This window comes from Agelaius tricolor, unplaced genomic scaffold (genome assembly GCF_023055355.1).
Source record: "Agelaius tricolor isolate 1412-34295 unplaced genomic scaffold, bAgeTri1.0.p SCAF_29, whole genome shotgun sequence".
Taxonomy (NCBI): Eukaryota; Metazoa; Chordata; class Aves; order Passeriformes; family Icteridae; genus Agelaius; species Agelaius tricolor.
The window spans coordinates 2,691,044-2,717,190 of record NW_027269289.1 but is presented as its reverse complement, the minus strand read 5'-3'; the positions used below and the strand labels follow the sequence as shown (position 1 = coordinate 2,717,190).

The 26,147-nt window shown below is 53.7% G+C and overlaps 3 protein-coding genes across 8 annotated transcripts; all 3 read right to left on the bottom strand.

Moving 5' to 3' along the window:
• Nucleotides 1–726: 726 nt before the first annotated feature.
• CHEK1 (checkpoint kinase 1) lies at nucleotides 727–8,115 on the bottom strand. Of its 2 annotated transcripts, XM_071449682.1 has the most exons (12): nucleotides 7,968–8,115; nucleotides 7,179–7,402; nucleotides 7,011–7,075; nucleotides 6,298–6,367; nucleotides 5,506–5,694; nucleotides 3,894–3,998; nucleotides 3,676–3,771; nucleotides 3,496–3,604; nucleotides 3,119–3,296; nucleotides 1,323–1,454; nucleotides 1,135–1,236; nucleotides 727–977 (listed from the first exon to the last, which is right to left on the bottom strand). In XM_071449682.1, exons 1-12 carry the CDS (start codon nucleotides 8,030–8,032, stop codon nucleotides 882–884), a joined length of 1,431 nt encoding a protein of 476 aa, XP_071305783.1. In that variant the 5' UTR covers nucleotides 8,033–8,115; the 3' UTR covers nucleotides 727–881. The 2 variants fall into 2 exon arrangements, with proteins under 2 accessions (XP_071305783.1, XP_071305782.1); XM_071449681.1 differs by lacking the exon at nucleotides 7,968–8,115 and having other exon boundaries at nucleotides 7,179–7,937.
• Nucleotides 8,116–8,306: 191 nt separating this feature from the next.
• STT3A (STT3 oligosaccharyltransferase complex catalytic subunit A) lies at nucleotides 8,307–17,483 on the bottom strand. Of its 5 annotated transcripts, none has more exons than XM_071449456.1 (19): nucleotides 17,400–17,483; nucleotides 16,255–16,352; nucleotides 16,004–16,156; nucleotides 15,848–15,908; nucleotides 15,126–15,247; nucleotides 14,827–14,972; nucleotides 14,496–14,586; nucleotides 13,413–13,519; nucleotides 12,867–13,031; nucleotides 12,108–12,288; nucleotides 11,479–11,634; nucleotides 11,251–11,342; nucleotides 10,476–10,631; nucleotides 10,182–10,370; nucleotides 9,615–9,731; nucleotides 9,431–9,533; nucleotides 8,936–9,124; nucleotides 8,709–8,824; nucleotides 8,307–8,622 (listed from the first exon to the last, which is right to left on the bottom strand). In XM_071449456.1, the coding sequence occupies exons 3-19, from the start codon at nucleotides 16,089–16,091 to the stop codon at nucleotides 8,584–8,586; spliced, it is 2,118 nt and encodes a 705-aa protein (XP_071305557.1). In that variant the 5' UTR covers nucleotides 16,092–16,156; nucleotides 16,255–16,352; nucleotides 17,400–17,483; the 3' UTR covers nucleotides 8,307–8,583. The 5 variants fall into 5 exon arrangements, with proteins under 5 accessions (XP_071305557.1, XP_071305555.1, XP_071305558.1 ...); XM_071449454.1 differs by having other exon boundaries at nucleotides 16,004–16,129; XM_071449457.1 differs by having other exon boundaries at nucleotides 17,321–17,423.
• Nucleotides 17,484–17,786: 303 nt separating this feature from the next.
• On the bottom strand, nucleotides 17,787–26,022 carry EI24 (EI24 autophagy associated transmembrane protein). Its single transcript, XM_071449459.1, has 11 exons — nucleotides 25,880–26,022; nucleotides 24,862–25,008; nucleotides 23,108–23,253; nucleotides 21,835–21,895; nucleotides 20,749–20,815; nucleotides 20,231–20,355; nucleotides 19,879–19,998; nucleotides 19,684–19,795; nucleotides 18,809–18,920; nucleotides 18,639–18,713; nucleotides 17,787–18,509 (listed from the first exon to the last, which is right to left on the bottom strand). The coding sequence occupies exons 2-11, from the start codon at nucleotides 24,901–24,903 to the stop codon at nucleotides 18,344–18,346; spliced, it is 1,026 nt and encodes a 341-aa protein (XP_071305560.1). The 5' UTR covers nucleotides 24,904–25,008; nucleotides 25,880–26,022; the 3' UTR covers nucleotides 17,787–18,343.
• Between the last annotated feature and the right edge of the window lie 125 nt (nucleotides 26,023–26,147).

The following is a 26,147-nucleotide window of genomic DNA, read 5'->3' as shown; positions in this document are numbered from 1 at the left end:
GGGGGAATGAACCAGAAAACCTTGTATTCAGCCTAATTATCCCCCCTGGCCGCAATCTGTGATCTCTGGGACAATTAAAAGTGCTTAATCCCAGCTGAAAAGCAAACAAGGTCGGAGCGCGGCGTCTTCCTGCCTTCCCTCGCCCGCTGCCGGGGTCTCGCTCCCCAGCTGCAATATAAATATGCAATTAAAAAATCGCCGCTAATTGCTTTGCCCAAGGGGGGTTCCCACCAGGGAAACAAAAAGGCTGGGGAAAGGGATATTAAAAAAATAATAATTTAAGAAGGGGTAAACAAGTAAAAAATGCATTTTTTTTAGCCCAATGATTAAACACTGATGCAGTTTTAGGGAGGAATTGTGGTGATATCTCAGGGTTTGCACCCTGGGGTGGGTTTTTTTTGGGGGGGATGCTCTTTTTGGGGGGATGGGGTTAATCCCTGGCTCTCCTCTCTCGCTCCAGCGCTAACAACCCCTGGCAGCTCTCGGGCTCGTTAGTCCTTCCGAAAAGCAATTAGAGAGGTTGGAAAATGAGGGCAGCCACTGCCCTGAGACAGGGCAGGAATGGGGGCGGGGGGGGAGGGGGTCAGCTCCCAGCCTTTGGGGCGGGTTTAGGGCTCGGCAGAGATCCCGCAGTGGGATTTACCCCGGATGAGGAAAGATGCGCCATCAGCAGGTTTCAGAGTGAACAACCCCGTGCAACTCCCCCTTGCAGCAACCAGCCTTGCCTCGTGTCCCCCAGGGCTTTATTGAACCTTCAAAACCTAAAACAGGTGGCCAGACACCTTCACAGTATTTGGGTGCTGCTGCCAGAGTGCAGCCAGGAAGAAGAGGAGGAGGAGGTGGAGGAAGAGAAGGAAGAGGCAGAGAAGGGGTGTGAGGGCTCAGGTGCCAGGCAGCCAGACCTTCTGGGTGCTGACAATGTCGCTGAGCTTGGCCTTAATCTTCAGGAAATGCCTCTTGAACTCCAGGCCATCGCCCTGCGTGGGGAGAGACAGGGGCTGACATCCCCTACACCCCTCCCTTCCCTGGCACCCACCTCCTGTGGTCACCCCCACCCTGCACCCACTTTACGTGGTCCTTCCCCACCCTGCACCTGCCAAAAGCTCCCACCACCCCCTCTGACCCCCCACACACCTTGGAGAGGCGAAAATCCACCAAAATCTTGCTCTCCATCTCCACCAGGTTCACCTTGAAGATGAGTTTGTTGTTCCTCCTGTCTGTGGTCGAGATGGTGACCTGCAAAGGGGGCGGAATGCCTTGAATGACTCCCTGATGACCCAGCACAGGGGGTGCCAGCCCCAGTTCCATCCCCTGACCCCCACCTGGTTGGTGCAGCTCATCTTCCAGCCATAGCCCATCTTCTCACACACCTCCTTCAGCGCGCGGTAGGAGCCGTCGGCGTCCAGCTTGGTGAAGAACCGCGTCATCCGCTTCACCAGCCGCTGCCACGGGCTCTGCCGCCCCAAAAAAACATTCCAGGGGTCATCAACCCCGCCAAAAGGTCCCAAATCCCACCAGGTTCCAGCCCCAGCTCTGACACATCCTGGCTTTCGGTGAGGAAATGTTGGAAAGCTGCACCCCCTGATGGCACAAGCCAACAACCGCATCCCAAAGAGCAGAAACGCTGCACAGCCACATCCCAAAGAGTAAAAACGCTGCACAGCCACGTCCCAAAGAGCACAGCCACATCCCAAAGAGTAGAAACGCTGCACAGCGACATCCCAAACATTGCAAAGTCAGCCCCTGGTATCATAAAATGCTCTTTAGACACACATAGGATGCAAAGTTGCGCCCCAATGGTATGAATAGTGCAATGATGGATCCTGATATTGTAAGTTGGATGTGAAGCTGCCTCCCAAATGCTGTACCCTGGAACTGGAAAGTTGTGTTTTATTATTCAAAATGCTGCAAAATCGTGCCCCAAATACCACTAGGCTGCACCCCAGGACGACAAACCTTGCCCAGCAGCACCCCAATGCTGCCAAGCTGCTCCCTGATACTGTAAATCAGATGCAAAGTTGCTCCCCAAACACCACAGAGCACAAAGTGCACCCTGATGCCATAAATGATGCACATTTGCACCCCAAATCTTGGGAGGTGGCACCTCAAGACGATCAAAACTCACAGCTGCATCCCAGCCTTGTCAAGCTGCTCCCTGATATTCCATATACAGCAAAGTTGCTCTTTAATGTGGTATTTATGATGCAAAGTTGCACCCCAATATTTTACACAGCACAATGTTGCACCCCAGTGCTGTAAATCAGATGTGAAACTGCCCCTCAAGTCTCTGGCAAAGTGACAAACTGACACTAAAAGTACTGCAAATTTGCACCCCAAATCCTTCACCTGACACCCTCAGGTGGTAAATATTCAACAGCCCCAACAGTTGCTCCCTGATATTATAAATACAACAAAAGTTGCTTCTTAATCTTACATATCTACGGCAAAGCTGCACCCCAGTAGTATAAAAGGTGCAGCACTGGATCCTGATGTTGTAAACTGGATGAGACTGCCCCCCAAATGCTGCGGAGTTGCACCCCAAGATGATGAACCTCACCCAGCCACACCCCCCACACTGCCAAGCTGCTCCCTGATGTTATCAATTTGGCAAAGCTGCTCCTCATTGTCATATATGGGATGCAAAGTTGCACCCCAGTTTATACAATGCAACGTTGGACCTCAGTGTTGTAAATCAGATGTGAAGCTGCCCCCAAACACACCAAGGCCATGGCAAAGTGTCACCCTGATACTGAAAATACTGAAAAGCTGTGCCCCAAATCCTGCAAACTTGCACCTCAAGGCCATGGCAGTGTCACCCTGATACTGAAAATACTGAAAAGCTGTGCCCCAAATCCTGCAAACTTGCACCTGAGGTGATAAATAACAAAAAGTTACACCTCCAATATTCCCCAGCAGGCAAAGCTGCACCCCAAGCAGCACAGAGCAGCCCCCAGCCATTGCAAGGTGCACCCTGACACCGTTGTTGATGCCGAGCTGCGCCCCAAACACCGCGAGGTGAAATCCCAAGAGGATCAACCTCGCCCAGCCGCGTCCCAAGCACCGCGAGGCAGCACCCCGATATTCCAAGTGGTGCCAGGTGCCCCCCGCAGCCCCTGACCTGGGAGGAGCCTGGGGTGCCCAGGAGTTGGCTGTTGACCAGCATGTGCTCGGGGCAGGCGGGCTGCGAGAAGCTGAAGCCCTGCACCAGCTGGTCGATGCTTCCCGTGCCACTCTCCCAGGGCAGCCCGCCCGTGCCGGGCTCCGGCTGTGACGTGGAATAGCTTGCCTTGTCCTCACTGCAAGGCAAGGGGGGACACAAGGGTTAGGAGAGCTGGAGAGAGCCCAATGTGGGAACTGCATGGGATTTTGCAGGATCTGGGACGATCGCAGGGGTTGTGCGGGGTTTCCACCCGACCACCTCCTGCAGAAAATGCCGGGAAAGCCCCGAGGCGTGCAAGGAATTGCAAACCCGTGTGGAGGGAAGCAGAGGCTCACCCCAGTGCTCCCTTCACGGGTGAGAAGTCTGTATCGGATCGGATGTGCTTGGAGAAGCCTCCAGGGGAGTCGGTGACTCCCCCCGAGGAGAGCCGAGCCCGCTTGACATCTGCAAAGGGACAGGACACCAAGTAACCCCCAAATCCGGGGGCAGCAGCGCGCTCCCCCGCAGCCCCTTACCCTTTTTGAGGGGTCTGCTGTACCACCGGTCCTTCTGGATGTCAGGAATGGTGATCCTCGCCGTCGGGCTCTCCGTGAGGATCTTGTGCAGCAGTGCTGGGGGAGACGAGGGGGTGGAACACAATATGGTGTGTGTGTGGATATGTATGTGTTTGTGTGTATATATAGCTATATATTTGTGTGTATATTTAGGGAGCTGCTGGGTGCCAGGTGCTTACCCAAGGGAGCGGAATCAATCTTCTTCCAAGGTGGGAGGTAGGTTTTCTTCTCCTTCCAGTCACTGTATTCCTGGCAGCTGTCGCTGGGCTGGTCCCAAGGCAGCTCTGCCAGGAGATCCCACTGCTGTCACCCCCAGTGCCACAATCCCCCGGGCACACACGTGGCACTGTGGGGATGTGGTGTGCCAGGTGACCCTGCCCTGCCATGGATCCTGTGTGCTCCCCATGCATCCCAAACCTCCCTGTGCATCCCATGGTTTCTCACACACATCCCATACCTCTCTATACATACCAAACTCCTCCTATGCCTCCCATACCTCTCTATGCATCCCAAACTCCTCCTACGCCTCCTGTACCTCCCCTCTGCCTCTCATACACCCCCCACTACACATCACATACATTCCCCTTCTGCAGCCTTCTATTCCTTCCATACAACCCTATGGATATTCCAGGCATCCCCCTCCATGCATGTCCCATCTCTCTTATGGATCCCACACACTCCATCTCTGTTTCACACATCCCTCCCATCTCATGTGCACCCCTTCCCCATCCCATACATCCCTGGTGCACTCCAGGCACTTACCCTCACACACTTCACCCGTGCACCCCTTCTGCATTCCACACATACATCCATGCACATTCCACAAACACTCCCCCATGTCCTCTGCACCACTCCTGCATGTCCCCCACACCCCCTGAACACGTCACATGCATTCCATTAATTCCTAGAGATATTCCAGCGTTCCAGCCTCCACAGGCCATGTATCACTGTCTGTGAATTCCATCCATCCCAACATTCCAACCTCCAACCACCATGGCTGTCAGCACATCACCCCCTGTGAATTCCATCCATCCATCCCAACATTCTCACCTCTGGCCATCAGCTTATCATCCTCTGTGAATTCTATAAATCCCAGCACCCCCACCTCTGGCCAGCATGGCCACCAGCACATCACCCTCTGTGAATTCCACCCATTCCCACCTCCAGCCACCATGGCTGTCAGCATATCACCTTCTGTGAATTCCATCCATCCATCCATCCATCCATCCCATCATTCCCACCTCTGGCCACCAGCACATCACCCCCTGTGAATCCATCCATTCCCACCTCCGGCCAGCACTGCCACCAGCACATCACCCCCTGTGAATTCCATCCATCCATCCATCCATCCATCCATCCATCCATCCATCCATCCATCCATCCCATCATTCCCACCTCCAGCCACCAGCACATCACCCCCTGTGAATCCATCCATTCCCACCTCCGGCGAGCACTGCCACCAGCACATCACCCTTTGTGAATTCCATCCATCCATCCATCCATCCCCACCTCCGGCCAGCACTGCCACCAGCACATCACCCCCTGTGAATTCCATCCATTCCCACCTCCGGCCACCAGCACATCACCCCCTGTGAATTCCATCCATCCATCCATCCATCCATCCATCCATCCATCCATCCATCCATCCATCCCCACCTCCGGCCAGCACTGCCACCAGCACATCACCCCCTGTGAATTCCATCCATTCCCACCTCCGGCCACCAGCACATCACCCTTTGTGAATTCCATCCATCCCTCCATCCATCCCTCCCTCCATCCCTCCATCCCCACCTCCGGCCAGCATGGCTGTCAGCACCACGCCGCAGGCCCAGACGTCGACGGGCTCTGCGCGGAACTCGGGGCGCCGCAGCAGCTCGGGGGCCACGTAGGGCAGGGTCCCGCACATCTTGTTCAGCAGCCGCTCCCGCCCGTTGTGCCGGAACACCGTGGCCAGCCCGAAATCTGAGATCTTCAGGTTGTCTGGGCCCAAACAGAAGCAAAGCCGAGTTAAAACTTTAAATCAAAAGTCAAAATTAACCCACCCCCGCAACAAAATTAATGAAAAATGCAAGTTCAAATTGAAATAGAAATCAAATCGTAAGTAAAAATTTTATTTATTAATTCAAACTCAAAGTTTGTTTAAAAATTTGAATTGAAAGTAAGCTTAAAATGAAAATTCAAGTTAAGATTTTAAAGTTCTAAGTTTAAAAGTTGACTTAAAATTTGAATTAAAGTACCAATAAAATTAAAAGAAATTCAAACTAGAATTTAAACTTAAGATTCTAAAGTTCTAGGTTTAAAAGTTGACCTGAAAATTTGAATTAAAATACAAATGAAATTAAAAGAAGAAATTCAAATAAAAGCTTAAATTAAGAAATTAAGCTAAAAAATATGTAAAAAATTTTTAAATTAAAAACGTAAAGGAAAATTTAATTCAGAATACAATTGGACCCTTACATTAAAAAATCAAATGCAAAATATAAGCATTTAAATTAAAGCTTTAAATTGAACACTCAAATAAAAAAATACAAATTAGGAAATGAAAACTTAATGGAGGTCGGAGAGGGACACGCCTGCCCCCACCTCGCTCGTCCAGCAGGAGGTTCTCCGGCTTCAGGTCCCGGTGCGTGATGCCGATGCTGTGCAGGTACACCTGAGGAGCAGGGGAGGGGCAGGGCTGAGTGGGAATCATGGCAAGGGTCAGGGGCCAGCACCATGTGGGAATCACGGCAAGGGTCAGGGGTCAGCATGGTGTGGGAATCATGGCAAGAGTCTGCACCATGTACAAATCATGGCAAAGGTCAGTGCCATGTGGGAATCATGGTAAGGCTTAGTGCTGTGTGGGAATCACGGTAAGGGTCAGCATGGTGTGGGAATCATGGCAAGGGTCAGGGAGTCAGTGCCATGTGGGAATCATGGCAAGGATCAGCACCATGTAGGAATCATGGCAAGGATCAGGGGTCAGCATGGTGTGGGAATCACGGCAAGGGTCAGTGCCATGTAGGAATCACGGCAAGGATCAGTGCCATGTGGGAATCACGGCAAGGGTCAGTGCCATGTAGGAATCATGGCAAGGATCAGGGGTCAGCACCATGTGGGAATCATGGCAAGAGTCAGCACCGTGTACGAATCATGGCAAGGGTCAGTGCCATGTAGGAATCATGGCAAAGGTCAGTGCCATGTGGGAATCACGGCAAGGATCAGTGCCATGTGGGAATCACGGCAAGGCTCAGAGGGTCAGTGCCGGGCAGGAATCACCGCTGGCACCCGCGGCATTGCCGCTGCTGAGCACTCACCACGCCGGCAATCAGCTGCTGGAAGAACCGCTGCGCCTCTGGCTCTGGCATCCCGACATCCGGCTCTGCACGTGGGGAAGAAGAGGGGAAGAGCAGTGCTCAGCGGTGTGGGGATGACAATTTAGGATGCCCCGCTGCCCCTACATCCCCGGGTAGCCCATGCCGCACCGATGCGGTCGAAGAGCTCCCCGCCGCGGCAGTACTCCAGGAACAGGTACTGAGTGGCCCCCTCCCGCCGGTGTCCGTAGAACCGGACGACGTTCTCGTGGCTCAGCATCTTGTTGATGCAGATTTCCTTCTTGATGTTCTCCGGGCACTCGGCCGCGCGCTTCATGTCCACGATTTTCACGGCCACGGCCTCCTCGGTGCGGCGGTTCACGGCCAGCTGCACCCTGCGGTGGGCACGGTACAGGGAATGGGTATGGGAGTGGGCATGGGAATGCTTCCCCCAGTGACAGGCAGCAGGCAGGGAATGGGGAGAAAATTCTGCCTCTGAAGATGGCAGCAGGCAGGGAATATTGCCACTGGAGGCAAGGAACGGGCAGGGAATGGGCAGCAAATGGTGCCCCTGGAGACAGGGAGAGGGCAGGAACAGGCAGGGAATGCAGGCACGAGGAGGTGCACGATGGGCACACAGGGGTGCAAGGGGGTGTGATGGGCGAGCAGTGGGCACACAGAGGACGTGCCACAACCGGAGCGGGCACACAGTGGGCATGTGATGGGCGAGCAGCGCGGACTGGGCAAGCTGTGGGCGGACACACGGCATGTGATGGCCAAGAGAGGAGCAAACAGCGGGCACGCAGTGGCCGCGCAGAACCACGCAGGGACAAACAGGAGGTGCGCAAGTGGCACACGGGGGCAGAGGGGACAGCGGCCGCGCAAGGGGCAGGGCAGGGGCGTGCAAGGGGCGGACCCGGCCGGCAGCAACCCCGCGCCCCCCGGCCCCGCCGCACTCACTCCCCGTAGGCGCCTTCACCCAGCGTCTGCACCAGGTCCCAGTCCTCCACGAAGGGCACCGCCATCCCTGGCCCCGGGCCCGCTCGGGGCCGCGATCCGGTCCCGGTCCCGGCAGCGGCCCGGCCACGCCGCCCTTTCCCGCCACGGCCGCGAGCCCCGCCCCGCCCTGCGCGCGCACGGCCCAAGCCACGCCCACATAGCGCCCAGGCCCCGCCCTCACCTGGAATCCCGCGCCCATTGCAGGCCACGCCCCCGCTCCCCGCCCCTATTTACATTCAAATCGGTTAAAAGCAGCTGAACGGCCCCAACGCCCCTCTGACAGAATTCGGGAAGAAACCCTCCAAACTGATTTTTATTTATTTGTATTCTTTACAATTCCTGGTCAATCAGCCCCGATGAGAGCCGCAATTCTGATTTGGCGACGGCTCCGTGTGTATATAAAAATCACTCCCGGCAGGACGGGGCGGGCAGGGTCCTCCCGCCGCTGCCTGCGCTTACAAACGGTATAAAACAAACCCGAAAGAGCCCCCCTCGAACCCCCAGCAAACCCCCGAATCTCTGCTGCACAGGCAAGGCTGGGTCAGTGCGGTGTCTGGCGCGGCCGGCGCCGGCCCCTCTACGTCCTCGACAACCCGCGGTTGTCCAAATCTTTCACCTGGGCAGTACAAGAAGGTTCATTAGGTACAATTCCATGGTTTTTTTCCCAAACTGAGCAGGTTTGGGCTCACTCTGGTGCCATACCTTGTATATTCGGACCAGCCAGTGCTCTGTGGTGTACGCCTCCTCCAGCACGTCCAGCTCAAAGTCCTTGTTGCCGATTTCAGCGTTCCTCACCCGGTCATAGCCTGGTGGTCGCTCTAGGAGAGAGGAAAGCACAGGCAGTGCTGCTGCATCACCCCCAGAGATGTCAGGGTGCAGCAGGCCCCCCAAAAGCAGTGCCACACCCCGGGGCTGACTCAGGGACTCACTGGCCTCAGTGTAGACCTGGCCGAAGCGGTAGTAGCACATCTTGTACATGAGGCAGTTGAGCAGCACTGGGGAGCCCTCGCGGTCCACGCGGAACTCCCCGGTGGGGGTGTAATAGTCGTGCTCCTTGATGTGCCTCCCCGTGTCCGTGCTGCCCCCGATCCGCACCATCCACAGGAACTTGTTGATGTCTGCAAGGCAGAGAGTTGGGGGGCAAAGAATGAGGGCTTGAGTTGATTTGGGGGGCCAAGAGCAAGGGGTTGAATTGGGGTGAAAGAACAAGAGGTTGGGATGAGGTAAAAGAATGAGGAACCAAGTTGAGCTGGGGAGCCAGGAGGGAGGGTTGAGGTGATGTGGGGGGGCCAAAAGCAAGGTTGAGGGAGAGCTCCAAAGAGGAGCATTCCGGCCCCATTTTCACTCCACAGCCCCAGCTAGAGGTGGGATTCTGCCACCAGTACCCCTGGCTGGGTCTGACCTGGCTCACAGCAGGATCTTACCGTCCGATGAGTACCCGGTGAGGCCGCCAAAGATCACCAGCACGTAGCTGACATCCAGCTCCCTCATGATCTCGTAGGCTTTCTCCTCCGTCGATGCCATGGCCTGGGGCAGATGTGGAGTCAGGCAGTGCTGATGTGGTGCCCAGAAAGGCTGGCCAAGGCAGCGGGGGAGGGAGGGACCCACCTGGCCGACGCGGGAGATGTGCGTGTTGTTCCAGGTGTTGTTGTCCACCAGGATGGTCCGGTTGGCCATGGCAGTGATCTGGTACCCGTAGTCCCACCAGGACATCACCTTGGCATCCTGCACCAAACATGGCCAGGCATCAGTGTCTCAGTGGGCAATGTGGGGTGCCCAAGGCCCCAACACCCCATACTGTCACAGACACATTTTATGAAAAATCCTTTCCTTAAGAATTTTTCTCCTGAGAAGCTGAGAGGCCTCAGGAACAAAATGTAACCAATGGTTATCTGCTGCTGTGAAATGCAACAGGTGCATCTGTGATTGGTCTCATGAAGATGTTTCCAATTAATGGCCAATCACAGTCAGCTGGCTTGGACTCTCTTCCGAGACACAAGCTTTGTTATGATTCCTTCTTTTTCTATTCTTAGCTAGCCTTCTGATTAAATCCTTTCTTCTATTCTTTTAGTATAGTTTTAATATAATATATATCATAAAATAATAAATCAAGCCTTGTGAGACATGGAGTCAGATCCTCATCTCTTCCCTCATCCTCAGACCCCTGTCACGCACCTCTGGCGTGTTGTGCCGCAGCCAGTAATAAGCTTCTCGGAAGTCATCGAAGATGATCCTGCTGCCATCGCCACCGCGGGCAGAGAGGACGATGGAGGGGGAGGAATAGGCCTCGCTGGTCACCCAGGTGGAGTGGAAGGTGTAGGTGATCAGGAAGAACGCCATGACCAGGATCATGCCACTGGCAACCTGTGGGAACAACCCAGGGTCTCAGCACTGGAGGGAGGGGGCTGTCAGCCTCCTGCACTCAGCCTTTCAGGACCAGGCATCTTCCCAAGCTGGCCTGGTGCTCACCTCATTTTTAATGGGGTAGGTGGAGTCCTGCTGCTTTTTGCTCTTCTTGTCCGGCCGGCTGATATCCAGGTTCTTCATGTAGGTGGACAACACCTGAGAGACCCCAATGCCAGACAGGATGCACATCACCGGAGCCAGCACCAGCATGAGACGCACCTATGGCAACAGCAGAAGGGTTGGAGAAGGAATCCAGCAGAAATCCAGGGGAAGAGGGAATTGGATGCCATTCCTAATCCAGCACCTCAAATTCAGTGGATGTATCGGCCTTGGGATAAACCTGTGGCTGGTTTTTTAGTGGGGAGCTGCCACCATCTCAGACACCCCCAAGGGAAATTCCCTGAAATGCTCAAAATTGGCCCACATGGGAAATTGAGGTGACTTCAGCAATCTTAGGTGGAAGTAAGGACTGGTAGCTGCATCCACATCAGAACTCAACCACATTTAGTGTTCAGGGCACCACAGGAAGAGTGGAAATGGGCTCATCAGTGATTGTTTGTCAGCAGTCCCTGCCTGAAAACCCAGAGAATTTGTTTGAGATTGCACTGGGTGCTCTGGGAGATCAGGAACCCTGACCAGGCTGGCCCCAGGGACACAAGTCACACCCAAACCACTGAGTTTTGCAACTTCACCTTCCCTCACTACAGAAGGGCAAAACAAAACCACATTTATGGAAAGGAGAAAAGCCCTCAGGGTGAAAGAATCATCACTAAGTTCAGAAAAACAAATTAAATTGTTATGAGCACTCGGAGGCAGTGCTGGTGCCCGCAGCCCTCACCATGACAGCTGAGAAGTACATGCTGGTCACTCCGTACATGATGATGAAGATACGGGCATCCGAGAGGTTGCTGAAGCAGTAGTAGAGACCAACTGTGAGAGGGGAAAAAGGGGTCAGGTTCAGCTCAGAGATGAAATAAAACCAGGCACTGAGGGACACAGAAGGCTCAGCACAGCCAGAAGAGGCAGGAAAGCCCTCTGGTGACTAACTCAGGATCTGGCAACTCACCTGGGAACATGAAAACAAGGAGCTGCAGGTCGAAGTAGTAGGAGGACCAAGTGGTGGGCTGGTGCTCAGAGACAGAGGCAATGATGGGGATGTTGTTCTTGGCATAGGAAGGGTCCAGCAGGGAATAGAAACGCCCCGTCCATGGGGAGATTTTCCCTAGGAAAGTGGAGAAAACAAATCCTCTTTGGATCCAGCAGAATAAGGGGCAACGTTGACACGCACTCTCCCAGGGAAGCACATGTGAGGCTGAATAAATGATCTCAGACCTCATTTAGAATCTCTACTACTCAAACCTGCCATTTTAGAAAGGAAATACAATGCAATTTCGCTCTAAAATATCTCCTCCCTGCTCAACCTCTACCTTTAGCATCTCTTTGCTACTACAGACCAACAACCAGTATCTGCAGCACCAGCCTGGTGTCCCCAGAGTCTCTGCCCCTCCTATCTTACAGCTGCTGCTTAAATATTCCTTGCTAATGCACAAACTCAGGCAGGTCTCAACCTCCCCTTTCGAGGGACTCACAGCACTGGCACCACAGAAACACAGAGTTAGGATGGACAAATTCCATGCCTTGGGAAGCAAGGAAAGAGGGTGAAACACCCTTGTAATGGCCACAGCCTCAGGCTACCTGTGAGCATCAGCACGGCGCCGACGGAGAGGAGGACGAAGCCGACCAGGGAAATGACACTCCTGAAGAGGATTTCAAACTGCTGTGGGTTCAGCTTGCTCCGGAGGTAGTCCACAAAGGCATGGATCTGGCACAGGCCGAAGACTCCAAGGGCAGCCATGTGCTCTGAGGAGAGGACAGGCTGGGAGGGGGGCAGAGCGTGGTCAGACACAGAGATGAACAGGAGCCATTACTGGCTTTTTTCACAAATCACTGCTTGGCACAATCTCTGCCAGCCACAGGAAAATGTTCAAATGTTCCCTCCCTGTGACTGGCACAGCTGGCATCAGCTCTTTTCCTACATCCGCTTTGATTCTGATAAGAATCCATGTGGAAAATTAACCAGATTCTCTTGAAAACATGAGCTGGGCAGGCCTGTTTCCTGCCATACCAAGACACACGTGGCATGAGTGCTTCCTCCACCAAAACCAAAGATATTTTTATGAAAGACAGCGGTGCCAGGAAGGGTATTAGGTTATTAGGTGGGGTATTAGGTTATTAGGTGCTTTGAAGGTTATTAGATGCTTTGAAAGTCATCCAGCACAGCCAAAGGCTCATTTTGCCAAAGGTGGCAACGAATCAGCATAATGGAGGCTGGAACAAGGAATCAGCACCCACTCATAACCTCAGTGATGAAGGGCAAGAAGTAAAACCAGGTGTCAGCATGCTGCTGGTCTGTCAGAACCTATGCCTGAGTCTGCAAACCCTCCTGGTGCCCACCTGGAAGCCAACAAAGGAGATCTGCATGGAGAGGATGGTTCCCAAGCAGTAGACTGTGCAATAGGCTACGTAGATCCTGTGGGAGAAGCGCCCGGTGAGCATCAGCACCAGCACGTGCAAGGGGATGAGGTTGATGAGGAAGACGTAGCCACCCCACGAGGAGACCTGCCAGGACACAAAGGAGACACACACCCACAACTTCCAGGACTGAACAGCTGCAGAGCTGAGGTGAAACACAGAGGTTTAGCTTTCCTGGGATTATGGGCAGGATTTTCACACAGTAGCAACACCAGCTGGAATCTGCTCTATCTTAGAGCATCCTCCACCCCCCAGCTGCCAGAAACATGGATTTTTCAACACTATTAAGAACACCTCACACAAAACCTGCTAGTTTTGCAAGAAAGGAGCCATTCCCTTTCCACTTGCAGAGGTTCTAGCTCTCTGGACACACTGACACAGGAACAGCACACCATGGCTTCCTGGTGAGTGCATCCAGAGGGATCTCAGAGTCAGGGTTACCCCAGAGCTGGGAGAAGGGACACTCACCATGTAGAAATAGGCGAGGGCACACATGGCTGCCCAATAGATGGAGCCAGTTTTGACAGCCTTGATCCACATGTAGTAGGTCAAGAGCATGCAGAATATGGCGATACCTGTGGAAGGACCCAGAGCTGTTAATGCAATCCCTGGGGCACAGCAGAGAACTCAAGCCATTAAAAACAGATCTGTAAATGCTTTTGCTGCTCCATCACACAAAGAACCAGGCCTGGGAAAAGCATTTGATATCTGGTTTCTAGACTGGAACACTGTGGTGTTTGTGTCTAACAGCTCACGTGGCTTCTTCCAGCCACACCAGCTGGAAGAACTCCTACACAGCCCCCAAAAGCCCAGCTACAGCAAAGGAGCCAGGATCCTCCTCTGCCCCAGGCTGTGGCAGTGAGATTGCTGCCTTTGCCAGTCCAAACGTCACTGCTGGAACAGGGATAAAAGCACAGAGGAACCACAGTAGCTCCAGTTCCAGGCAGAGCTTGGGGAGGTGACAAAATCCTTTCTGACTGCCAAACAAGGATACTGGAGTAAACTTGCTTCCAGAGCTGGGAGACACTCCCTCTACTCCATAGCATGGCCAAAAATCATCTCTGATCTCCGATGGGTCAGGTTTGTTCAGCACAAACCCAGCAAGGATCACCAGGAAAGGACAGAGCCTCTCTTGTGCTCTGCAGCATCTTCCAGCACCACTTTCCAGCACCCAATCCACTTCTTCCTAGTAGCCACCCTATTCCTCCTATTCAACCTAGAAATTGTCCTAACTCCTCCCACTACCATGAGCCACCCAACTACAATTTCCCACTGCCACCCTAAGCTGAACCTCCTCACTCATCTTCCTCCTTACACTAGGGCTAGTATATGAATGAATCCAAGGTGGGTTAGAATGAGCAGAATAACAGAAATTTAGTCTAACTAACACAGTTGATTTTGACTCAACAAATTTAGCTTCCACCCTTTAAGTTTATGTCCTGCCTCCATCTAAGCTTCTACTCAGCCTTCACCCTAAGCAGCCTAGGTTTAGCCTTCCACCAAACTCACCTGATCTCAGCTTAAAGGTTTCCCTTAGGACCACAAACTCACCTTCATTATCATAGGAGCCAGCAACAGACCGAGAGATGTATCCAGGCACAACAGCAATCATGGCAGCAGCAAGGAGTCCTGCCCCTGCATCCTGGGAAAAACAGCCAGGGAAGAAACATCTGGGTTTAGGGATTTTATTGCTAAAAAGAACAAAACTTGTGCGTAGAAACAAAGTTTTCAAACAGATCTGTCATTTCCCAGAAGGCTGGGGTTTTGAGGAGTGTGGCGTTCACCTCCAAACCTCTGACCCAGCTGCTCTCCCAAATAGCAAACAGCTCCCACTCCTCTGGAAAACCAAAGCCTGCAGGGCACACCCTGCTGGCCCCTGTACCTTGAGCTCTTTGGTGAGGTGGTAAGTCACAATGGTGGTGAAGGAGGAGAAGAGGGGAGCCAGGAACACGCAGACGTTGCGGATGTCGATGGTGATGTGGAAGAAGTGCAGCACGTGGTAAATCGCTGCTGATGTGATCATCAGGCCTGGGGATGGAAATGACACCGTTATCAGGGTGCTCCAGACTCACCAGGAGGGAGCTGCTGCCAAGGATGCATCCCCCCAGCTGGCACTCAGGGATGCAGTCCCCCCCTGATTTTCCCTCACACCAGGTGCATTTCAGCTTGGCAAAGCTTTACCTGGGTAAATGGTTCCCCCGATGATCCTGCCCAGGGGGTACCACGCTCGGTCATCAAACCAGTTGTGGAATTTGTAGAAGCCCTCCTCAGCCAGGAAGCGGGTGGTGCGGTAGTTGAAATACCTGCAAGGGTGACAGGGTGTGACAGCACTGTGGGGGCTGCTCGTGTGTTCCATGCACAGAGAACAGTGCATGGCCCAGTTTCCCTCAGCTGCTCCAAATCTCAACTGCAAAGGTTCACTCCTCTTCCCAGTGGGCCTAATAATATGTTTACAAAGGTGACAGTGCCCCTTGGGACTGATTCAATCAGCAACAAGCTTGGGACAGACACAAATCATGCCAGGAGCTCTCTCTCCTGCTGTGCCCAGGTCAGGAGTAACTACATCCCAGGAGACAAGCAACAGCAGGTGATTCTTGGATCTGGGCTTGGATCTGGATACTGACATAAATCATGCCAGGAGCTCTCTCTCCTGCTGTCCGGAGTAACCACCTCCCAGGAGAAAAGCAACAGCAGGTGATTCTTGGATCTGGGCTGCAGGAAGAGCCCTGGGTCCAAGCAAATTTGGGTGTAGAAGAGAAAAACCAAGCTGTACTGAAACATGTCCTCCACATCCCACATGCTCAATGGGGATTAAATTGAGCCTGGCACCATTACTGAATTCCATGTGCTCCAGAACAGGAAAAGCCCAACAGGCCCCCAGGAAATGAGGACACGACACTTACGGGTCAAACTCATGGATGACGCTTTCAAATCTTAGGACGGAGAAAAGTCTTGTGGAGAAAGCTGCAAACAGAGAAGGGGCAGAGTGAACACACAGAGCTCATGACTCACCCTCAGTTTTCCTGCATCAGGAGCCACCCCTGAGGACACAGACTTACACAGGACAGCTGCCATGGACAGGATGAGGAGCTTGAGCAGCGTGTCCTGCTTCTCATAGGAGAGCCGGAGGAACCCCAACTTGGTCATTGTCACATCAAATGCAGGGCCTGAGGATCCCTGAACGCCTGGACACAGTCAGGAAGATCAAAAGCCTTTAAAGCCTTCATGAGCCTTTGGACTTTAAATTCCCCCCTCTGGCCCAGCCTTCACCCCTGCCAGGTGCTTGTGCCTCCCCCCACAAACCTCTCACCTCCTGTCCTGATCTGAGCTGTCACCCCAAACCCTGGCTGGTTTTCCTTCCTTTACAGAGCCCAGAACTTCTCCGGGGCAGAGGACACGCCTGTTTCTCTGTGCACAGAACAAAACCACAGGGTAAACTTGAGCAAAACCCCTGCCCTCCCTCTGGATGCTCTCTGAAGTTTAACCATCACCTGCAAGCAATGTGCAAAAAATAGAATCCATGGAGAATGCAAGAAATGGGTGCTTTTTCCCACACACAGGAGATCTGAATGGCTCCTGGCTACTCCCAGTTTGGATCACTTTGATCAAAAATGTATTTATACCCCAGTTATTTGTAAATGCAGATCAGGACAGCAAATTGGTTTTGCTCACACCAGACAACGTGGCTGTTTAATTCAATCTCCCTGAGGGGAAGGAAAGCCACAGAAACCCTGGAGTTGCAAACCAAGGAAGTGACACTCTTACTGAAGAATCACAGCTTTAACATCTTTCTACCCTGAAAACACTCAGATTTCTTCAAATCGTTTCTTGCCCCATCAGTCAGGAAAACCCCTCCCACTGCTCCGGGCAGGCTCGGTCCCAGCACGGGTGGGTAAATGTGCAGCTCAGGTCTCTGAGCTACAACACCAGGCAGGACACAGTGGGACAACCTGAGATTTAAAACCCAAACAAACCGGGTCTGGAAGACCTTGCTGTGCCCAGAAGTGATTCCGACTGGCGCACGCTGGGCACTGCCTGGTGCAGAAACACCGGTGGTGGTTATTTCCTGGATGCCCTGCGACAACGGAGCGCAGTGCAGGCGCCTGCGGGCACCAGCGGCTCTGCCCCGGGGTGCCCCGATGTCCTCGGGGGGGGACCCCTCACCCCCCAGGAACTGCCCTGACACGGAGCATTCCCGAACCCCGCGCTGCCCTCGCCAGGCTCCAGCCCCAGAGCAGCCCCAGGGTCGCAGCCCTCACGCCTGGGACCGCTCAACCCCCGCGCTCCCTCTCCTCACACGCCGGGCACCCTCCAAGGCCCGGGCACCCCGTGACCCATCAGGCCCCTCACACCCCGCAGCCCGGGCACCCCTGCACCTGCAGGCCCCAGGACCCGCAGCTCCCCCGGCCCCGCTCGGCTCCCGGCTCCGCTCCCGGTGCCGGTCCCGTCCCTCACCGCGGCCCCGCCGCCCCGTCCATCCGCCCCGCGCAGCCGCCCTGCTGCCGCCGCCGCCAGCCCGCGCCCCGCCCCCGCCCGCTTCCCATTGGCCGTCGTGCACGCCACTCCAAGCGCGGCCTCGCTCATTGGCCAAAGCGCCGAATACTCAATCGAGCGGGGCGGCGCGTGAGGAGCATGGCGCCTCCCCATTGGTGGAGTGGGAGGTGGGCGGTGCCGGCGGGGAACGAGCCGTGACGTGTCCGTCCGGGTTGGCGGGGCCGGAGGGTCACGTGGCCGGAAGCGGAAGCGCGCCTGGCCACGTGGGCGGCGGAACCACCGGGGGCGCGGGGGGAGCCCGGCCCGGGAACCCCGCCCGCAGAAACGAGAGCGGCAGAACAGAAGGGCTGAGAATCGTGGTCTCTCCGTTTAATGTTTCAGTGTGAAAATACTAGAGAAAAGTTGATAAACCGGCCCGAAATATCCAAAGGGGTCTGAACGTCACCGGTTCCTTCCCCGACCCGACAGAAACGGTACATGCACGGCAGGGGGACGCTGTGCTCGACGGCAGCGGGAGCTCCCGGAAATGCCCGCCCCCCTCCCACGACCTGAGTTAGGGGAGATGGAGGGAGCGGGAAGGGGGACGAGGGGCAGGGGACACGGGGGAGACACGGGAGGGACACAACGGCAAAACGGGTGACGGGCTTGCGACCCACGGCCCGAGCGGGGACATGGCACGGGAAAGGCGTACAAAAGAGTCCACTATAAAACAAGCGCAGGGCACAACCCGGCTCCTGGAAACTCACAAAGGTGTTAAAAACCCAGATTTTTTCCCCCAAAAAATTTCCAGGGGGAGACGCAGAACTGACAGTGACACCTCGTCAGGCTGGGTCCTGCCCGTCCCTGGAGATCGGGGGCGCAGAGAAGCCCGTGGGGGTCCCCCCTCCCCGGGCTCTGGGGGCAGCTCAGTGCCCCGGAGCAGCCGCGTGTTTGGCAGGAGAGGGCGAGGAGGAGGAGGAGGAGGAGGGGGAGGAGGAAGCACCGCTCAGGGCGGACTGAAGGTAAACGGTCTTGTGAAAGAGTCTGTTGCTGAGGAAAACCACCAAGGAGAAGAGACGGAGCTGGAAATGGCTGAAAGGGAAGAGAGTCCATCAGCTCTGGATGCCAGGAGCACCCCCGCTCCCGGTTTTGGGGAGCACTGGGGGAGGCTGGGGGTGCTGGACAGGGGTCAGGGAGTGGGTGGCACTGAAGGATACTCACTAGGTTTTGCCGGGGGTCCTGGCTTCGTTGGCGCTGATGATGAAGAGAGGGAAAAGGATGGAGAAGAGACAACCGCTGCAAGGGAAAAATACAGTAAAATAAAATAAAAAAAAGGGGCACTCGGTGGGTGTCAGGAGGAGGAGGAGGAGGGGCCAGAGTGGCTTTCCCACCTGATGATGTAGGAGGACTGCATGGCTGTGAGAAATGCCAGGGGCAAGCCAAAGCCGAAGTAGTAGGGCCAGTTCCTCTCGATGTTGGACAACCGTTGGTGCATTTCAATTCCTGCCAAGAGGAGAATCCTATGGAAATGAACCCTTGGGGAGGAGACACCCTCACTGCAGATTCACAGAACCATTTAGGCTGGAAAAGATCTCCAATCACCTCCTTTGGCCAATCCTCACCTTGTCCAGAGACCAGAGCACTGAGTGCCACATTCAGTCACCTCCTGAACAACTCCAGGGATGGGGACTACACCACATCCCAGGGCAGCCCCTTCCAATGCCTGACCACCCTTTCAGTGAAAAAATTCATCCTGAGCTCCAACCTGAACCTCCCCAGCACAGCCTGAAGCCATGTCCTCTCTTCCTGTCACTTTTTCTGTGGGAGCAGAGCCTAACCCCTCCGGCTGTCCCCTCCTGTCAAGGAGTTGTGCAGAACCAGAAGGTCCCCCCTGAGCTTCCTTTTCTTCAGGCTGAGCTCCCCCAGACTCTTCACCAGCTCTGTACTCATCTCTGGACATGCTCCAGCCCCTCAACGTCCTTCTTGTCCTGAGGGCCCCAGAACTGGACACAGCACTCAAGGCCTCACCAGTGCCCAGCACATGGGCACAGGCAATGCCCTGGGGCTGTGCCCACACTGGGGCTGGTACAGGCCAGGTACCACTGGCCTTCTTACCACCTGAGCACTCTGCTGGCCCACATTTACCCTTCATCCCATATAAAAACTGATGGAAGATCAGTGTCTGACACCCCAATTGGATGCTCCTTCAGTAGAGAAATGCTCAATCCAGGCAAACTCCCCCTTTCCATGCAGGAGCCTCCCTCACCTTTGTTGAACCAGCGGTACTCGAAGCAGTAGAGCGAGTAGAGCAGCGACATGTGGAGGAGGCTGATCAGCTGCCCAATGAGGTCAATAGGGAACAGGCTCACGATCATTCCCTGGGACAGAAAAGGAGCAGATGGAGGGAGGGATGCTCAGATTTGGGGCAGGGCAGCCCTTGAGCTGTGGGGTCTTGTCTCACCTGGATGAGGAAAAGTGCCTGCAGCAGGAGGTTGAACAACATGTCAGCGATGATTTTGCTGACGCTGGGGAAGGGGTGAGGCTTCCTGCCCGACACTTCGAACGCCAGGTCTGCGATGTCCTGCCAGCACAGACACGGGCTTCAGGCTAATGGAACCCCAGAGCAATGGGGGCTTCAGGGAAATTAAACCCAGGGTGATGCTCCTGAGCTGTCTTTGCCCACCAGGAATATGCCCAGAGCCTGTTTTGGGGCGGGATTTCATCCTGTGCTCCCACACCACCTGATCAAGCCCCACCCAGTGAGGAAACACCCCATGTTTGCTCAAGGCAGGGCCCAGGTTCCTGTCACCCACCTGAAACCAGATGGCATTGACCACCTTACTGAGCACAAAGAGGGGCAGGACCCAGAGAGCGCTGAAAATGGAGGTGAGGATGAACTCCAGCCAGGACCAGACATCACCATGTAAGGAAGGGTCACCTTTGGAAGAGAGACAGAGAGGCACACGTGAGGAACTGGTGTAGGAACCTCCAAATGCTTCCTGGCACAGCCAACAGGGAGTTTCTCCTGACTCTAGTTCTCTAAAAGCACATTTCCACCCACTTGGTTTATATTTAAATGCAAAAACACACAGACAAATGTGTTTGAAATGGCAAGACCCCCAGGCTGGATCCCTGGTGTGTACAGCAGGGTGATCCATCCCTGATTTTCCACTAGACAATTAATGATGGGATTGGTTGATTCTGGGAAGAAGAGGAAAACAACACAAGGAGACAGAGGTGTGAGGAACAGCTCAATGGGACAAAGACCCTGAACTCATCCATCCCATGGACTGCTGAGCAGCCTGGAACCCCCAGGGGGAAAGGCACCCACCGATGATCTGCGCCGTGACCGACTGAAGGACGGGGATGAACACTCGGTAGAACAAGAAGAGACTAAGCTGCAGGGAGAAACAAAAAAGGAACCTCAGTGAGGCACTGCACAGGCATTTTGTGCTCCTGTGGTGGCTACAGATCCAAAGGCACATGTGCCTCTCCTCTCCCAACAATCCACAAATAGAGAGGAGCAAGGATTTCTGTTTAAATGCGGCCACAATCTACAGCTGAACACTCTAACATTTCCATGCCCATCCCTGTAGCCATGGTATTTTCTGAAAAATCCTTTCCTTAGGATTTTTTTTCTCCTGAGAATCTGAGAGGCCTCAGGAACAAAATGTAAACAATGGTTATCTGCTGCTGTGGAATGCAACAGGTGGATCTGGGATTGGCCATTAATTAGAAACAACCACGTGAGACCAATCACAGCCCAGCTGTCCAGACTGTCTTGGTTAGTCACAAGCCTTTGTTATCATTCCTTTTCTATTCTTAGCCAGCCTTCTGATGAAATCCTTTCTTCTATTCTTTTAGTATAGTTTTAATATAATATATATCATAAAATAATAAATCAAGCCTTCTGAAACATGGAGTCAACATTCTCGTCTCTTCCCTCATCCTCAGACCCTTGTGAACGCTGTCACACATCCCTCGTACTCTGCACCAGTGTAATGAGAAAATGAAGCCATTTATTTGGTTATTTGATTTATAAAGTGTTGGCTCCATTAAGGATCAGCCCTATGAACCAGGCATAGCAAGTCAGAGCCGAGGAAATGTCTTTAAGATGTCAATATCCAATTGGCAAAACAGTATCCCAGGCTGCAGCAAAGCAGGAATTGAATGTTCAGGAGAAGTCTCAAAGACTTGGAAAAGCAGCTTGGGTTTCATGTGTTGATCTCTTGAGTATGTCTGTGGTCCTGTATCCCATAGTGAATCCCTTAAAATACAGCATTGGGATGGGAATGTGGTGGTTCCCAAAAATTCCTGCTGCCATGCTGATGGCTCACCACTCACAGCCTAGGAGGGCTGGAGCAGCACGTGGGTTTTCAAATAAAAGCTGTAATAAATAAGAACAATCTCCACATACCCAGAAGACACCTCCATTCCAGGCACAACACTGAAATATGCGGCTCACTATCCGGGGTTCACTGTGGGAGAGAGGCGTGTTAATGTCCCAGCAGCTGGAGAAATGTTCCCTCACAAGTGCCAACTGCTTCTGCCCCACGTTTTGGACACCTTGGAAAAGTCACCAAGAACCAACTCCACACCAATTGTGCACCTGATTTTATCCAAACACAGAAATTCTGGAAGGAATCTCTGCACAGGTTCACACCACGTCTCAGCCAGGGCAGTCTCTGCAAGACTTACATCAGGGAGACTCTTTCAACCTTTATTAATTCCCAAAATCTGCACTGAAACAGAAGAAAAGCAAAGCTTTCTTCCAGATTTTCAAGCACATATTGTAGATCTCAGGCTCTGTTCTCCCCAAACTCTTGCCACAATAAAACTGTGAAATTTTGGGCATGTTTTAGTCTCAGAAGAGGCTGTTTCAGCTCAGGATGGTTTTGGTGTCTATTTGGACATGCAAGAGCAGCTCTGTGGGACTTTGCAGCACTTTCCCAGTCAGCTCTTGACTCCAGAATGATTTTGCTATAAAGAAAACCACCAAATTTCAGCTATTTATATAAACAACAACAACAAAAAAGTTGTATTTTTCTTCAGAGGCAGCCCAGAAGTGGAGCTGCAGATACCCCTGAGATGTGTCAGGATCATGGGAGACTTTTCTTTCACCTTTCAGCCAGCCTCCCAACCAGCCAGCCACAATAATTGGTAAATTTGTCTCAGAATGTGCATTACTGCCCAAAACCACTGTGTGAGACACCAGCCCAGTGCCATCAGGGCAGCAGAGACATCCTGGCACGGTCAGGGAGTCAGACATGGAAACAGATGCTGTTTGCTCCTGCATGGGGATAATTCTGGCATTTCCAGAGCCACTGAGGTTCTGCAGCTCCAAACTCCACAAAACACAGCAGGGCTGAGGAAAAGAGACACTCAGTCTGCCTCGATGTGGACATTGGATCCAAGCTGCTGTTTCTTCCCTGATCCCACAATTACCAGCACCAGCAACGGATCTGAGATAGCAGGAGGATTCAGGAGGAAAAGAAACCCATAAATTCACATTCTTTCAGTGGTAATTCAAACTGATTATCAAACAACATAAAAGGTTCGACTCCTTATCTCCAGCTCCATGACACAGTGCAAAAAGGGAGGTTCATACCACGTGTTTCCCATTCATTGGCTCTGGCTACCAGAGGAGAGGGGAATTACCCCATTTCTGAGCAGCCACACCCCACACTCACTTCTCTTGCTTCTTCTCTTCCATGTGAAACCTCCGCTGGGCAAGTGCACTGTTGGCTCTCCTCCGCCTCTGCTCTTCCCTTTTCTGCTGGATCCGGGCATCCAGCTTGGAGATGGTGCAGATGCCCCAGATGGAGTCCTTAATTCCCTGTGGACATGAGGAGAGAGGAGCAATGGCATGTGGCTGAGCCAAGCCATCCAAACCCTCCTGGTGCCACGGCTGGCCTCACTCCCTGGCTGCTTGGGCCCAGCTGGAGCAGCAACACCACCACTCTTCCATGGCCCAGTGACCCAAATCACTGCATGTTCCAGCATCTCTGTGACCAGCAGTAATTTTGTCTGTAAAGGTGCAATTTCTTTTCCAATCTGCACTATTTAAAACCCTGGCAAAAAATCCGAGTCCGATCTCTCCCAGCCTTGGCTGGCAGGAAGCCCCTCATCCCCTGCCAGCTTTCTGAGGCCAATAAAATGGAATTACACCAATATTTGGGATGTGTGAAGTCTCAGTGTATGCTATGAGTTTGATGCTTATACCTTCACAAATAAAAGCATCTGTCCTCATCCCAGAAACTCCCTCCCACCAGCCACATCCACCCTGTTAATAAGGGAATGCTCAGAAGTCTTCCCTTACTCCATGTTTGGAAGATTTGCAGAGCTGCCTCCTAGGACTTGGCTTGTCCAGAGAGGTTGTGGCTGTCCCATCCCTAGAAGTGCCCAAGGCCAGGCTGGATGGGGCTTGGAGCACCCTGGGATAGTAGAAGGTGCCCCTGTCCTTGGCAGGGACATGGAGCAAGAAAGACTTAAAGGTCCCTTCCAACCCAAACCACTCTGGGATCCTGTCCAATTATTTCCAGCTCCAGATGATCCCATATCCATTGTCATCACAATTTCTCTTTAAAATAAAAATCCTAAGGATGAGCCAGGATGGTGTCACCACCCTTGTTGGGTTCATGGAGTTCTTGCCCAAAGAGGATAAATTCCAATCCCAAATTCATGTCTCTGGCCCAGGCAGCTCTTCCAGCTGATGGTGTAGGAGCCCTGGGAAATGACACAACTCCTGCTTTTAGGTTGTGGCCACAGGGCTTTGATCAAACCTTAGTCTGTTTTCCAAACAGGTTTATTTCTGAGCATGAGTTATTGCTCAGTGACACAGCAAGAGAGGCTTTTAGCCTGTATTTAACCCTGGATGATGGAAGACAGGGTGGGAACAGTGAGGTGACACAGACCTTACTGCTAGGACAGAGCTGCTGTGGCCACAGACATTAATTTATCATTGTTGTTATTATTATTAAATTATACACAATATTGTACACTCTATATTAAAATACATTATAAACTTTGTGTGTTGTTCTATATTGTTATTTGATAATTAATATTATTAAGATTTTTCATTAATTTGTGCCCAAAGGAAATCTGTCAGAGGTTCAGCAGCAAACACTGAGAGCCCTTTGCAATAGACACACCACACAACAGGGTTGAAATACACCTGGAGACTCTTTTCCTTCCTTAGACAAGTCACCAAGAACCAGCTCCACAGCAATTGTGCACCTGATTTTATCCAAACACAGAAATTCTGGAAGGAATCTCTGCACAGGTTCACACCACATCACAGCCAGTGCAGTCTCTACAAGACTTACACCAGGAAGACTCTTTCAACCTTTATTAATTCCCAGAATCTGCACTAAAACAGCAGAAAAGCAATGCCTCGGGAAGGAGGGTGCTCCCGAAGTGCCAGGAGCAGCCCCAGGAGCCTCACCCTGACGAGGTCATGAAGGAAGATTCTCACGCTGTCGGCCATCTCGACTCCAGCATCACCTCTGCTTCCCAAACTATCAACTACAGGGAGAGGGGGAGAGCCGGGCCCAGGCCTCTCTCATCCTGGAGAGACGGGAAACGGAGGAGCCTGTGGAGAGAACACACAGGGCACAGCTGGGAACAGCGGGCTGGCCGGGAATTCCAGGGTCAGGCACACCCCGCTGATTGCCAACAGCATTCCCGGCCCTCGCTGGGCACAGCCACCCTCCAACAGGCCAGGGGATGGACCCAGCGAGCCCAGGCTTAGAGGAACAGCTCTTGGAAACCACCAGAGAAAGAAAACCAGCCTCTGAAACAAGGCAAAAATAAACCAGCAGCTACCAAAACTCGTGCTTTCCCAGCAGCATGCAAACCTCTCGATCCTCCAGGCAGCTCTGGAGCAGGCTGAAGTCACAAACCCGGCACGGCAGTGCTGCTGCTGCTGCTGCAGCCGCGGGACGCAAACCATTTAAAATCATTTTAAAAACGCGTTTGTTTTGGATATTCTGAGTCAAACACTGCCGGGATCTAAGCTGCGGAACCAGAACTGACCTCCAGATTTATTGCCCAGTTAATCACAGGCAGCTTCCTCCTAAAAACCCGAGTCATGGAACACCCTGCCGAGCAGGGCACCCACAGGAATTGCCCCTGCTGAGGGGTGACCTGGGGGTCTGCACCCCTGGCAGCCGAGGGGTGACCTGGGGGTCTGCACCCCTGACAGGTGAGGGTGACCCTCAGGCACCTGGGGAGGGCAGACCCCGCCGTGGCTGCCGGGGCCCCGCGCTTTACCCCGGGCTGTTGCCACAGCCTCCCGCACGGTGTTCGAAGGGGACAGCTCCCAAATGCCCTCAGGGCCGCCCCCGCAGTGCCCAGAGCCCCCGGGGGGTTTGTTTCGACATGGAAAGGCCGCGGTCCCCGGCGCTGCCCCCCGCGCCTGTCTCCGTGCGCCGCCCCCGGCCCCCCGGTCCCCCCGCACTCACCGGGGCCGGCCGGGGGCGCACGGCGGGACGGGCCCGGCTCACACGGCCCGGCCGCGCCCACCGCGCATGCGCCGCGCGCACCGCGCACCGCGCACACGCACTGCCGCGGCCCCGCCTGCCGCCGCTCGCCCCGCCCACAAACGGGACACGCCCATATCGGGGCACCGCCCACCACCCCCCGGCACCGCCAACCGCCTCAACTGCGCATGCGCCAAGGGCCCGTGCGGACACCTCTGCCCCAAATGCAGTTGCGCGTGCGCGCTGCTGC

Excerpts from the sequence above, each read along its gene's own strand:
- EI24 (XM_071449459.1), bottom strand. The coding sequence starts at position 24,903 with ATGGCCGACAGCGTGAGAATCTTCCTTCATGACCTCGTCAGG. Across the intron at positions 21,896-23,107 it reads GAAGAGAAGAAGCAAGAGAA|TGAACCCCGGATAGTGAGCC; the intron begins GTGAGTGTGGGG and ends TCTCTCCCACAG. Across the intron at positions 20,816-21,834 it reads GGAATGGAGGTGTCTTCTGG|CTTAGTCTCTTCTTGTTCTA; the intron begins GTATGTGGAGAT and ends TTCTCCCTGCAG.
- STT3A (XM_071449456.1), bottom strand. The coding sequence starts at position 16,091 with ATGACCAAGTTGGGGTTCCTCCGGCTCTCCTATGAGAAGCAGGACACG. Across the intron at positions 9,534-9,614 it reads ACATCTCCCGCGTCGGCCAG|GCCATGGCATCGACGGAGGA; the intron begins GTGGGTCCCTCC and ends CATCTGCCCCAG. Across the intron at positions 8,825-8,935 it reads CCAGGTCTACACTGAGGCCA|AGCGACCACCAGGCTATGAC; the intron begins GTGAGTCCCTGA and ends CCTCTCTCCTAG.
- CHEK1 (XM_071449681.1), bottom strand. The coding sequence starts at position 7,776 with ATGCCGTGTGTCCGCCCACAGCTTGCCCAGTCCGCGCTGCTCGCCCAT. Across the intron at positions 7,076-7,178 it reads GGAGCTCTTCGACCGCATCG|AGCCGGATGTCGGGATGCCA; the intron begins GTGCGGCATGGG and ends CCCCACGTGCAG. Across the intron at positions 6,368-7,010 it reads AGCAGCTGATTGCCGGCGTG|GTGTACCTGCACAGCATCGG; the intron begins GTGAGTGCTCAG and ends CCTGCTCCTCAG.